The following is a 12,742-nucleotide window of genomic DNA, read 5'->3' as shown; positions in this document are numbered from 1 at the left end:
TAATATAATTAGGAAACTATTAAATTATTCTTGTCCATATCATCTAGGAATAAAAAATATCCATAGATATGGTCAATAATCTAAATATTCCTAAAATCTAGGGAAATCTTCCCAAAATATTTTATTTCCATTAAATAATAATATTTTAATGATATCTTTTAATTATAGGAATCAAATAATCATTAAAATAATCTTTCATCGTTATCTCGTGATCGAGGTTGGCACGATCAACGACGACGAAGAAGCCAAAGACTGGCTCTGATACCAATTGAAGGAACTGGCAGCGGAAGCGCTCACACAAATCAATTACATAATAATTTCGATCTATTTAGCAGATTATTTAGACAAATTCTATTCGCGTAATTATCACATGTATCATGCTCATAACTCAAATAAAACATGCTTTAAATTAATTGAAACCTAAAACATGCTTTTCTACGGTTTAACCATTAGCGCCTTCTCCACGTGAAGATCTTTAGTACAAAACCACGGATATTCTGTCTGGTTCCCAGACTGTAAACTGATATCAAGGTGGGCTAATCTCACCAGTATACTAGGACTTAAATAAAGAAGACGGAAAACCAATCCCTCGAAGAAGAGGAAAAATCGTCCTCTTACTAGAAAAAGAGAGGGACGAAAATTTTAGTAAAATCAAGTGTGTTTTCTGTCTCCTTTATTCTCCTATTTATAATAAGTCACATATTGGGCCCAGACAGGGATCTATGGAAGGCTTTGTATATGGGCTTCTCCAATTAGCTTTTTACTAATTAAATTAAACCCAATTTAATATAAGCTTATAATTGGAATATTAGGAGCAGCCACTACAAAAGTAATACTGCACTCCCCATCCAAATTCGAAATTATAAGTACTTTGGGTTTCCATTACTTGATGTTTATTTCCCGCGCTTAAGATAGAATCATCTATTAATTAATTATTGTCTGCTATGAACTTAATTAATTAATATCTTATTTATTCCAAGAGAGGACTCAGCAAGAAAATCTTATTTATTATTCACAGAGTAATTAAACTCCAACTAGCTAGGTTCCGAATAATAAAACCTTATTTCAAGCTTCTCTTGAGGATGTTATCAAACGAGACTCACCTCGCGCACGATTCAACATAATAGCAATCCTAGCACCGTTAGATATTAATCACCACTACCCAATATACCAGGCTTATTGGGTTGCGAAAAACCCGCACCATTTGGTAAGTCAAAGTACTGCATAATCAATACCGTATGCTCAATGCTAACGTACATCGATTAAGAAATGATAATTTATAAGACCTCGTCTTTCGTAGATAGCATAAAGGCTGTCTCGCTGTTAGATCCATTCAGTGCTATACCACACCAACGTCATCTTATTTCAGTAAGGCTTAGAAATAATCGGACCGACATTGCAACCTTTCACGATAGGTAGTCTAAGCCTATCTAGGTTATGAAATTCTTCTTTTTCTTTGTTCAGAACTGACCGTGTTACCTTAAAGTGAACGACACCCACAACCGGTCTACTAAAACAAAGACTTAGACTTTGTTAAGTTACTTATACATTTAAACATGTAATAAACATCTATTAAATGTAAACCATAATAACATTATAACAAAAATAATCTGTTTATTTCTTCTGAAAATAAAATAAGAGTTTTAACAATATTCAATCACTCGAAAGGTGATTTCTAGTATACAAACTCTAACAATCTCCCACTTATACTCAAAACAGCTTTCAAGAGCATCTCCAACGGCGGACGTCGCGGAAGTCCGACCGGACGTCCGCCGTAGTGAAGCAAAAACTCAGACACGGACGGCCCGTGCGCCCGTCGGATGGGCTCGGATATCCGACCGACGGGCGGGCGGACGTCCGCCACTATGGTGTAGGTTGTGGCGTGGGTCGGACGTCCGACTAAAAAATAATTTTTTTTAAAAAAAAAACTCTATAAATAGGGCTCGTTGAACTTCATTTCATTCACACCACTTGTGTTGACAAGTTTCTCTCTCTAAACTCTATTTTCAAGTATATCTAGAATGGCTAGTAGTCGTGCGGGTGGTAGTGACATGGGCGCTAGTGATAGTGATAGTGATAGTGAGAATGAATTGGATGTCGCTATGGAAGGGGCGATTGATCGATTGCTACGGCAGAGGCAGCAACGGCTGCAGCAGGCGGCGGTACCTCGCCGAGCCATCAGCGACGTCATGTACCCCGGGACCACATTGCTGCACATATTCGGTTGTATCAGGACTACTTCGCTCCGCAGCCGTGTTTTGGGGATGCCTTATTCCGGCGACATTTTAGGATGCATTGTCCGTTGTTTATGCATATCGTGGGTGCTTTACGAGAAGATACGAGTATTTCAGGATCGGGAGGATGCGGCTGGCGAACCCGGATACACACCCTTACAGAAGTGCACTGCCGCAATCAGGCAACTGGCGTACGGAGGCCCGGCCGACATGTTCGACGAGTACCTCCACATTGGCGAGTCGTCAGCCGTCGAGTGTCTGCGGAATTTTTGCGCGGGCGTTAGAGAGATATTCGAGGATCGCTATATTCGGAGTCCGAGCCCCGAAGACTGCCAGCAGCTGATAAATATGCACGGGTCGGTGCACGGGTCCCCTGGGATGTTGGGCAGCATAGATTGTATGCATTGGGAGTGGAAGAACTGCCCTACCGCCTAGAAGGGGATACACACTTCCGGCTTCAAAGCCAAGCATCCCACGATGATCCTTGAAGCTGTAGCTGACTACCGGTTGTGGATATGGCATGCTTATTTTGGAGTCGCCGGGTCGAACAACGACCTCAACGTCCTCCAGTTTGTCGCCCCTGTTCAACGATCGTGCAATGGCGTTGGTCCCGCCATCGGTTTCGTCGCCAACGGCAACCAGCACAATATGGGATACTATTTGACGGATGGGATATACCCAAACTGATCCGTCTTTGTGAAGACGATCAAGCATGCGATCGGACCAAAGAAGTCCTACTTTGCGAGCCGTCAGGAGGCAACGCGCAAGGATGTTGAGCGGACATTTGGTGTGCTCCAGAGTCGATGGGCGATGGTGAAGGGTCCTTCACGGATGTGGTATATTCCCAACATCGGCGACATCATGTACGTATATATCATTTTGCACAATATGATTGTCGAAAGTGAAGGTGACGAACTGACTCAGTGGACCAACGAAGATGATACGGGTGCCGGTCCAAGCCACGGCGTGGCCAGCGCGAATGTGAACATGGGGGGTACCTCATGGAGAGGTTGAGCGGTTGTGCGCATTTGCCGACATGCGGCAAAAAGATGCCCATATTCGACTTCAGGAGGATATCATCGAAGAGGTTTGGACGCGGAGGGATCGACGTTGATATGATTCATTTTTTATTATCTACTATGTAATTTTTCTTTTTTCGAATAATGTATGTTTTTTTTAATGAAACATTTGCATTTCCCCGTTCGTATTTGTGTCGAAATTTAATTCCGTAAATTTTAATTTTAATTTTAATTGTGAATTTAATTTTATTGCGGGAAGTCCTAGTGGAAGTCTTAGTGGAAAGTCCTAATGCAGGGGAAGTCTTAGTGATGTGGCAGTGGGATGGGAAGTCTAGTGATGACGTGGCAAGAAGTTTTTGTGGGAAGTTCTAGTGGGAAGAGCGCCACCGGAGATGCTCTTAACTTCAATTGTAATTTCCTTTAAGAGTTTATTTTTAAAAAAATCATAAAAATCATACTAACAATAATCTAATAAATTAAAAAAATATACATAATACAACACATTATTACTTAAAAATTATCGATTGCGTTTGATTAAATGAGTTATAAAAATAAACAACAATTAATCCTTAAAATAGAAAGAGTTAAAGACTTGCAACAAAAAAAGTGAACTAATTTCAACTTAATAGATTGCTATCATATGTTTGAGGTATCATGTGTTCGAGAAGACCAACCCAAATACTCAACGCATGGCGCGCTACTTGGGCTGCACGCGTGTGCTCTTTCTTGGCTCTTGCCGCTGAGCAAAGCTCGCTAGCAAGGGCGTGCTCGTTCCGCTGGCACGAGCCAAATAATGAGCACGCGGAGTACCGCTCCGCTCTTGGGTGAAAAGGCTGTTATTTTGAAAAGTAAAAAAACACGGTTATAGTTAGTACTCCATTTTGTTTAAATGAATTAATTAGCAGAACACAGTTGTACGATTGATATTGATATCCGTTAATATCGAGGAAAGGCAGAGAAGAAACAATCCAAAATCAATTCATCGACCAGGCTGCCCAAATTGAGAGAACACACACAGTATTTCCATTTTATTTTCGATTTGCTCAGGAATGGACTGTGCTCTGAGAATCGCCCCTTCTTCGCCCAAGGTTTCCTCCCTCCATCATCGTTTGCACACTAATTCGAGGGTTCTTCACAGGATAGGTTATGGAATTCCCTGCAATGACGCCGTCTTTCTCACTTCATCCTCGTTTGCTTCTCCCGCTAGGGTTAGTAGTTTTCGATTTTAAATGCTGATTTTTTATCATTTGTATCGAAATGGGGTAATTCTTAGCTTAAGCAGTTGGAAATTAATGTAGAACAACAGCTGCAGCGTTGTAATTTAGGGCTCTGATTTTGGCAAATACTATACTATGTTATCTGGTCGGCTAGCTTGATTCTTCCAACTCATTTTGTATGTGTGTGTCTGTGTTTGTTCTTGGTCAATATATTGTGAGGTATCTCATATGGAAATGATTTGATGTGCTTTGGCTAGTATGATATTCTTTTGTGCATGATTTAAATTTATATAGAATGATCTTGCAGGTTGTTCAATGCAATGTTAGGCGAATAAGTAGTCTAGAATCTCTTTTCTGCTATGATAAACCTATTCCTGAGGAGATCATTGAGAAGCCTGTTGGGCTTGCGTTGACCGAGAAGGATGTCGGAGATAATCCTCGATGCTCTAGTTGTTTCTCTAAAGGAGCGACTCTTTGTGCAACTTGTTCAGGGTCAGGCTTATATGTGGACTCTATCTTGGAGAGTCAAGGAATCATCGTAAAAGTTCGATGTTTAGGTATTGTTCTAAGAGTGTTCCTTGACATTGTTTGCTATGTATGTGATTCTAATTGCTAATGATCTACTACTATTTATCCTTTGTTTGCCATTTATAACATGACTTTGATGAGCCTGTTTTTAGAGAATATTTTTGCATATACACTGTTAGTATATCTTAGACTAGACAAGCCGAAGAAACCAAAAATGACGGAGACCAATTGCATGTCATAAAACCTTTTGAGCTTGGGATCGAGAGGATGATGCTTTGGTAACAGAGCGAAAAAACTGACACTCCTATTTTACCGTGCAGGTTGTGGAGGAACAGGGAATACCATGTGTTCAGAATGTGGTGGCCGGGGTCATCTTTGATTTGGCTTCATGTTTGTTATTACTCACATAAAAGGTCTGTTTCTCATTTAGTTAGTTATATCCCGGGCATGTAATGCAAACCTGCAGAGATCCTGATTACAGATATTCAACATGTGTATGCTTTTTGCTTTTAACTTCTTGTTGTATCATACAGCAATGGGAACAAAATATATTGAAATATGCTATAAATCCTGCCTCCATGATTCTTGTTCTTGCTCAAATTAAGAAAACTAGAATATAGAAATCTGCTGAAAGGTCATACTTCCTTGCCTTTGGAGGTCATAAACTACTCTATAGATATTGTGTTTCTCATTGCTCCAGTAATAAGGAGATTATGCTGAAGAGTAATCACTGAAGCTCCTTCACAGTAAGCTTGAGTACAAGACTTACTGAATGAGGAAAGCTGTGCAACACATTATGTTAAGACTAATTGAATATTCTAGTCTAAGCAAAAACTTTGTGCACCAACATTGTCGCAAAAAAGGGTGCAGCAGCTCATGGCATGTTTTTCTCTATGGTCTAACATATGAATGCTGGAAAGTTCTCGAACTACCTATGCACACTATTTAGAATAAGCATGAAGAATCCATCATACATAGATCATAAGGAATTGTTTTTCCGACTTTACACTTGTGATCATTGTAGCTCCTGCATATAAGCTGGGATGGTGTTACCAAATTGCTGGCTTTGGGGATTTTCTGCATATGCTATGTAATACGCCATTATGCTTGCTTGTAGCCACACCAAGGCCACCCTATTCGTGAATTTTGAAGTGGAATATTGTTCGAAGTTCATGACATTATAAACTCTCATTACTACCTACAAAGAAGGGTTTAGGGTTTAGGGTTGTAGAAGGGTTTAGGGTTTAATTCTGTGTAGTAAATTTAAGATAGTAAATTTAAGATCAGCTTCTCATTATAAACTACACATTCTTTGTAGGTAGTAATGAGAGCTTCTCATTATAAACTACAAATCTGCTGAAATGAAGGATATTGTGTTTCTCATTTCTAATTGCACTAGTTTTCTCAATAGTAAATTTAAGATCAGCTTCCACCTTACAGTGAGATATCTAGTCAAGAATGTGTAGCTGCACAATTCTGTTGCATACTTCATGTGAATAACAATTGACCAAGTACCTCCCTGTTGTGCACAGACATATCCTGCTACCACGCCAGATAGGAAGCAGAACAAACTAGTCAAGTCAGAATTGATCAACTTTTCTATACCAGCTCTTTTAAACTTCTCCCATGTATCCATTGATGCCTGCACAATCCCTTTGTTGTATATTTCTAATTGCACAAAACCCCATCTGTTTCCATATGCCGCAATCCTTGATGCAACTCCTGAGCAACAGTTTGCACACAAGAACTTGAACTTGTCTACATCTCCTGAAACCTAATTGACTGCTCGGGCTGAACCACGAATAACACCATGAACTGGTATAAGCATTGACGCAAAGCAAATATTCCCCATCGAATAATTAGCTGCAGTTTTTACTGCTACCTTGAAATTAACTTCTATTGCACATGTGAATTCATGTATTTGATGTGTGATACTGTGACTTTCATCATATTCTTGATGATTTGTGCTGATCATGTCGAGCTTCCTAGGATCAGGATAATGAATAGAGTGTGTTGACCATTTGGCTCCTCCAATGCCAACCATCAAGAAGCATGAGTAGAGAGTACTTGCAATGGTTTATATAACTACACTAGTCTTTACTTTTATGGGATTATAATTATACACAACAGAAGCTTTTAGTATCCTGCCAGAATGCTCAAACATAGGACTAAACCAGGATGCATACTAGGATTGTAGTATTGAGAAACCTAGTGCAATTACTAATGCTGCTGGACTCTCTGGAGTGCCCATAGAGACGAGTAGAATCCCAAACGCATATGTAAGAAGAGGGTTTAGCCAGAATGCAGCTTTGAGAGTTGTTGATGGGTTGACACTTACCAATGCTTGCCATGAGAAGCATATGGCTATGGCACAAGCTGTTAAAGTGACGAGTAATCAAGAAGCATGCACAAAATTTGAACTCTTAAGGAGTATTTCTTGATTGATAAAATTTGATACAAGAAGGTCAAGAAACAATGCGAAAGAGATAGACCTCGATTCTTGATGGAAGGCTAGGTTCTGGACATTGAGCATTTTAGAAAATCTCATGGCTCTCGTGACGTGAAGCAGTTACGCGGGCCCCCCCGGGGGGGGGGGGGCATAAGGAAGGTGGTGTTTATTATAATTGCTTTTGGCACGACCAAATTTGTTTTCTATTCGCACTAATTTGAAATTGTGAATTCACATTTATGAAACGAGAACAATATTTTTATACTTCGTTGTCCGTCTTTGAAAAATAGACTAGTTTTTCTATTTTGGGTTATCCCCCAAAATTAGATAGTCTAATAAGGAAAGTTATGAATTACTAATAACGTGGATTCTACAATTCACTAACACTACTTATACTACATTTCTCCCATCTCTTTCTCTTTAAAACTCGTGTCATTTACTACTTTGTTAACTTTTGTGGACAGAAATTAAAATAAGTTTTGAATTTAAATTGCACACAAAACCCACATCAATTAGAATACTTTTTCGATCTCTATTATAAAAAGATCAACCACAAACACATATCGATTAAGGCTCAGGTGGTAGGCCAACAAATATTTTCACAAACTCATAGATAATGTGTTTTCCTCAATAGGCTGTTAAAATAAACTAGTGTTTGGTTCAACCCATCTGTCTCGATTGGGCTGTTATGTGATGTTTGGTTGAATCAGGGTTTGTAGAAAACAAAGAATTGAGTGATAATTTGGTAAAACTGCCGTCCTGAGCTCCGCAATCAGCCGACTGAGGAAATAATACCACTCCCTCCGCTGATTCGATTAGCACAATTCCACCGATAGTTGTATGTACACGCTAGAAACCCGGTTGAATTAACACGGGTCGGCTGATTGAGGGAGGCGCTACCAAACGGGGAAAAAGGCCGACGGAAATGGGTTTTCACGCCTAATTCGGGCTACCACCCGAGCCCTTACAATTTATTGTTTACTAGAAAAAAAAAGCAGAGAAATTATTGATATATGAGTTGGGGCATGATTGACGAGTTCAAATCCAAATTAGAATTTCTTAAATTACATGTTTCAATATACTAGTACTTAATAAATTTATTTTTAGAGATAATTTCATATTTTAGATATATAACTTTTACGTTTAATAAATATATATACTGTTCACTAGATTTCAAGTTGTTAAATTTACAAATTTTTTTAATTGAAATAGTGAATTTTATTATGTCAAAGTTAAGGCATACCCCTCCGTCCTAAGGAGGATGACCTATTCCTTGGACGACACGAGATTTTGTGTAAATTAATTGTGTATTGAGCAGAGAAAGTAAAGTACGAGAGATAGAATAAAGTAAAGATAAAACATAGTAGTATTTTATTATAAAACTAATACTTATATATAAGTGAGGCTCATATTTCATTAATTTTTTTAATCCACTTTTCTTTACATTTCTTAAAAACTGTTTCGGAACCAAAGTGGACAATTATTAGGGGACGAAAGTACTAAGGAATGAATAATTAATCCATAAAATTAATTATTACTCCCTCCGTCCCATAAAAGTTGAGACAAAACTTTTGGGCACGGAGATTAAGAATTTATATTAAATAAATAGGAGAGATGAAAAAAGTAGAAAAGATAAGAGAGAGTAAAGTAAATGATGGAATAAAGTAAGAGTGATTGAATGTTTTGTCTTTTGTTAAAAAAGGAAATGACTCAATTTTTATGGGACGGACTAAAAACGAATACGACTCAACTTTTATGGGACGGAGAGAGTACAAAATATAATGAGTCTTAATGTTAATATGTGGCATAACTGATTATTTTGCAAAATCAAATCTAATAAGAAATTAGCGTGGAAATTAATTAATCACATTCTTTTATTTACTCCATCTCCTCTTAACTGACAAAGATTTTAAGAAATGTAGAAGAAAATGGATAGAAAAGTTAGTGGAATGTGGCGCTCCTTTACCTAAAGGAGGAAAAAGTAAGTGTCAATTAATTAGGGAGGGACGAAAAAGGAAATTATTGTGAATTAATGAGAGAGAGTTACTATATTTAATAAGTACTCTCTCAGTCCGTGAATAGGAGTCCCATTTTTTCATTTTAGTTTGACCGTGAATAGGAGTCTCAGTTTACTTTTACCATAAATGGTAATAGGGTACCACCTTCCACTAACTCATTCCATTAATATTTTATTTAAAACAATAATATACAAATGGGACCTTTGTTCTACTAATTTTTTTCCACCCGCTTTTCTTAACAGTTGCAAAGAAATGAGACTCCTAATGGCGGACGGAGGGAGTAACTTACTTAATACTCCATTTGTACCTGAAAAATATGAACTATATCTTTTTCAGTAGTCTGTCCTTGAAAAGTATGAACTTCCTTACTTTTGGAATTTCAGTAACATAAGTAATAATGTGGACTTCACTCTCTATTAACACTACTATCATTATCATTTTTCTATCTTTCTTTTATTTTATTTATACATTAAAATTTGTATTAAATAAAATATTCATACTTTTTAGGAACAGACGGAGTACTTTATAATAATATTATTATATAATGAAATAGTCATTCACATTGTAAATGGAAAGAATGACTATTCTATTAAGAATAAAATGATAATTCGAAAATGAAATGGTAATTCCTTAATAAAATTACTACGTATTTGCTTGCAAATGAATAAAATGAAATAGTAATTACATTCTCTTATTTATTTAAATTTATTTCATTGTACCAAGGATTGTCCACGAGTATAAGAAATTAATGTGCTTTTTCTTAATACTATAAAATTGTGTTGGAAATAGCTAGTATGAATTATCCTCAAACCAGAAATTCTATTTACCTCACTTTACAAACGTGTCGTCTCATGAAGTATATGTATGTCTGAGACCATAAGACAATGACACAAATTATGTTTTTTCGCAATACGTGTTGCAAAATCTTTTGTTGTTTAATTTATTTGATAAGTGTTAGAAAGAAATAATCAAGATCAATTAGAGAAGATCATTCAAGAATAGTTGATTATTATTTTAGAATTGATTATTCTTTTTTCGTAGTTACTACCTCCATCCTCTAAATTTTGACACACTTTGATCCGACGTGGATTTTAAGAAATATAATGGAAAGTGAGTTGAAAAAGTTGGTGGGATGTGAGTCCTACTTTTAAAGTATTAGTTTTATAATAAAATGTGAGTATGAAGTCAACTACCAAAAATGATAAAAAGTGAAGTATGTCAAATTTTCAGGGGTGGATAAAAATAGTAAATTGTGTCAAAATTTGGGAACGGAGGTAGTACATTTTATTTTTTTCGTAACATTCTTGTAAACTCTGTTTAAAGTAGGGGTGGGTATTCGATCGGTTCGATTAATAACTGAACTGACATGTCGATTAATCGACCCCAAAATTCCATAAAAAAAACTGCTAACAAAACGGAACCGAACGCCTAGTGCAAAGGGGTCAATTACTTCATTATATAATTATGCGATGAAATCCACTTATTACTCCCATAATCTAATTCAACTATTACTACCATCTATTTAGATTTTTTCAATTAATTCTCATAATTATCATAATTAAGCGATGAAATACATTTATTACTCCCATATTATCTATCTAATTCAACAATTACTACCATCTATCTAGATTTTTTTCAATTAATTCTCATAATTACCATAATTTTACAATTATTCATACAAGTGTACAACAATCCTTTTAAAAGTGGAACAATGCGCATCTAGCAGGCTGGATATTGCATTCAATTAAGAGCATAATAAAAATTAATGCAGTAGTATGTAACTATTTTATTGCTCTCTCAAATTTTCTCAAGCTTTGCAGTTCGAACAGCGAATCTAAAGAATGATGATTTAGCGATTCAAAAGCACTCTCAGGTTCGTATCTCCTTTTCTTCTATGCTTAAGTATTTGATGGAATTAACTCTTGCTATCGTGTAATATTGTAGACCAATTTTAAAATTCACGGAAAAAAACTAAATTTTAGGCAAAGGTTATAATTTTAGAAACTAATATCCTTTTTTCAATTTTATATATTTTAATTTTGGTATGGGTAATTTTTGTAGAAGGTGATTGACGCTGTGAGAAGGGAATTACATGAAGAATTGGATAAGGCGATAATCATGGATTATAGCCCTACTGGGCCCAATCCGCGTCACGATCCATTTCCACCTCCACCACGTAAATAGATGATAGTAGTACCAAATTTTAAGTGTAATTCAGAATGATGATGTACACATGTAGTGGTTTTGGTAATATATTTGATGACATTCTGTTGTTATAAATTTGATTATTGCTAAGTGTTTTCTCTATATTCATAAATTTTTACATCAACAAAACAATTTTTGGATATCTTTTAAAGTTAGAAAGTAGGCTTAGTAGCAAGGTAACAATGCATTCTATATTTTTATTTTAGTAAACATTGCATGATGATAAAATGATCGATTGAATGGTTTTTCTGAATATTGTATTCAATACCCGTGTTTTACACACTATCATTGAGTAGAATTATACTCCCTCTGCCCCTATTAATCGACACAAATTTTTTGTTTCGTCCGTCTTTAAGTGATTGACATACTTATTTTTTCCTACTTGTGACACCATGATAATATTATTTGAATGACTTTTCTGTATATTGTATTCAATAATCGATTTTACATACTCTTATAGAATACAAATGCATATATATACAAGGAAACCATGAATTATAGAATCACAATCTCCTAGTCTTAGATAATCATTTTGCTAATTTCTATGCTTATTTTTTGAATGTTGATTTTTTCCAATAGAATTTCCTCGTTGTTAATTTAATAATTTATAATACTTTTTAACTTTAATTTGAATTGTTTTTTGAACTACGATTTCAGTTTGTATTTTGGGCCGAGATAAGGACGATTTAAATATGAGTGGATCGTGATATTGGCCCAGTTTTAACAAATGAAAAGGGTAGGCCTGATAGGAAATGGATCAAGTGTTGTGCTCTGCACACATAATTAAACAAAAAGAAAAGGAAAATAAAAAAAAATAAGAACAAGTAAAGTTGCGTTTCATTCCTTAACTGCTGTGTTTTAAGCACAGCAGGGGATCCATTCCTGACCTGATATTGGAACTTATTCACGAAAACATTTTTTTTATCCAAGTTTTAACTTAATACTTTAGCATGATTTTTCAAAACACAAAACAAAATTTTATCAGATCATATACTCATGATTTGCGATAACCTTATAACAAGTAAAGTAATATTTATCTCATCTAAAAACGATTACGCTCTTTATTTAATTT

The 12,742-nt window shown here is 36.0% G+C and overlaps 1 protein-coding gene and 1 long non-coding RNA gene across 2 annotated transcripts; both read left to right on the top strand.

Annotated features, from left to right (window-relative positions):
• The first annotated feature begins 4,165 nt into the window (after window positions 1-4,165).
• On the top strand, window positions 4,166-5,584 carry LOC125193245. Its single transcript, XM_048091008.1, has 3 exons — window positions 4,166-4,461; window positions 4,778-5,027; window positions 5,319-5,584. Exons 1-3 carry the CDS (start codon window positions 4,303-4,305, stop codon window positions 5,375-5,377), a joined length of 468 nt encoding a protein of 155 aa, XP_047946965.1. The 5' UTR covers window positions 4,166-4,302; the 3' UTR covers window positions 5,378-5,584.
• A 5,657-nt stretch (window positions 5,585-11,241) lies between these two features.
• On the top strand, window positions 11,242-11,760 carry LOC125192003. Its single transcript, XR_007171288.1, has 2 exons — window positions 11,242-11,338; window positions 11,527-11,760. It is a non-coding gene; the product is annotated as an uncharacterized LOC125192003 (long non-coding RNA).
• Window positions 11,761-12,742: the final 982 nt, after the last annotated feature.

This window comes from Salvia hispanica, chromosome 6, assembly GCF_023119035.1.
Source record: "Salvia hispanica cultivar TCC Black 2014 chromosome 6, UniMelb_Shisp_WGS_1.0, whole genome shotgun sequence".
Classification (NCBI taxonomy): domain Eukaryota; kingdom Viridiplantae; phylum Streptophyta; class Magnoliopsida; order Lamiales; family Lamiaceae; genus Salvia; species Salvia hispanica.
The sequence above is the reverse complement of the archived record's forward strand: the minus strand, read 5'-3'. Positions and strand labels throughout refer to the sequence as shown.

Excerpts from the sequence above, each read along its gene's own strand:
- LOC125193245 (XM_048091008.1), top strand. The coding sequence starts at position 4,303 with ATGGACTGTGCTCTGAGAATCGCCCCTTCTTCGCCCAAGGTTTCCTCC. Across the intron at positions 4,462-4,777 it reads CGTTTGCTTCTCCCGCTAGG|GTTGTTCAATGCAATGTTAG; the intron begins GTTAGTAGTTTT and ends ATGATCTTGCAG. Across the intron at positions 5,028-5,318 it reads CGTAAAAGTTCGATGTTTAG|GTTGTGGAGGAACAGGGAAT; the intron begins GTATTGTTCTAA and ends TTTACCGTGCAG.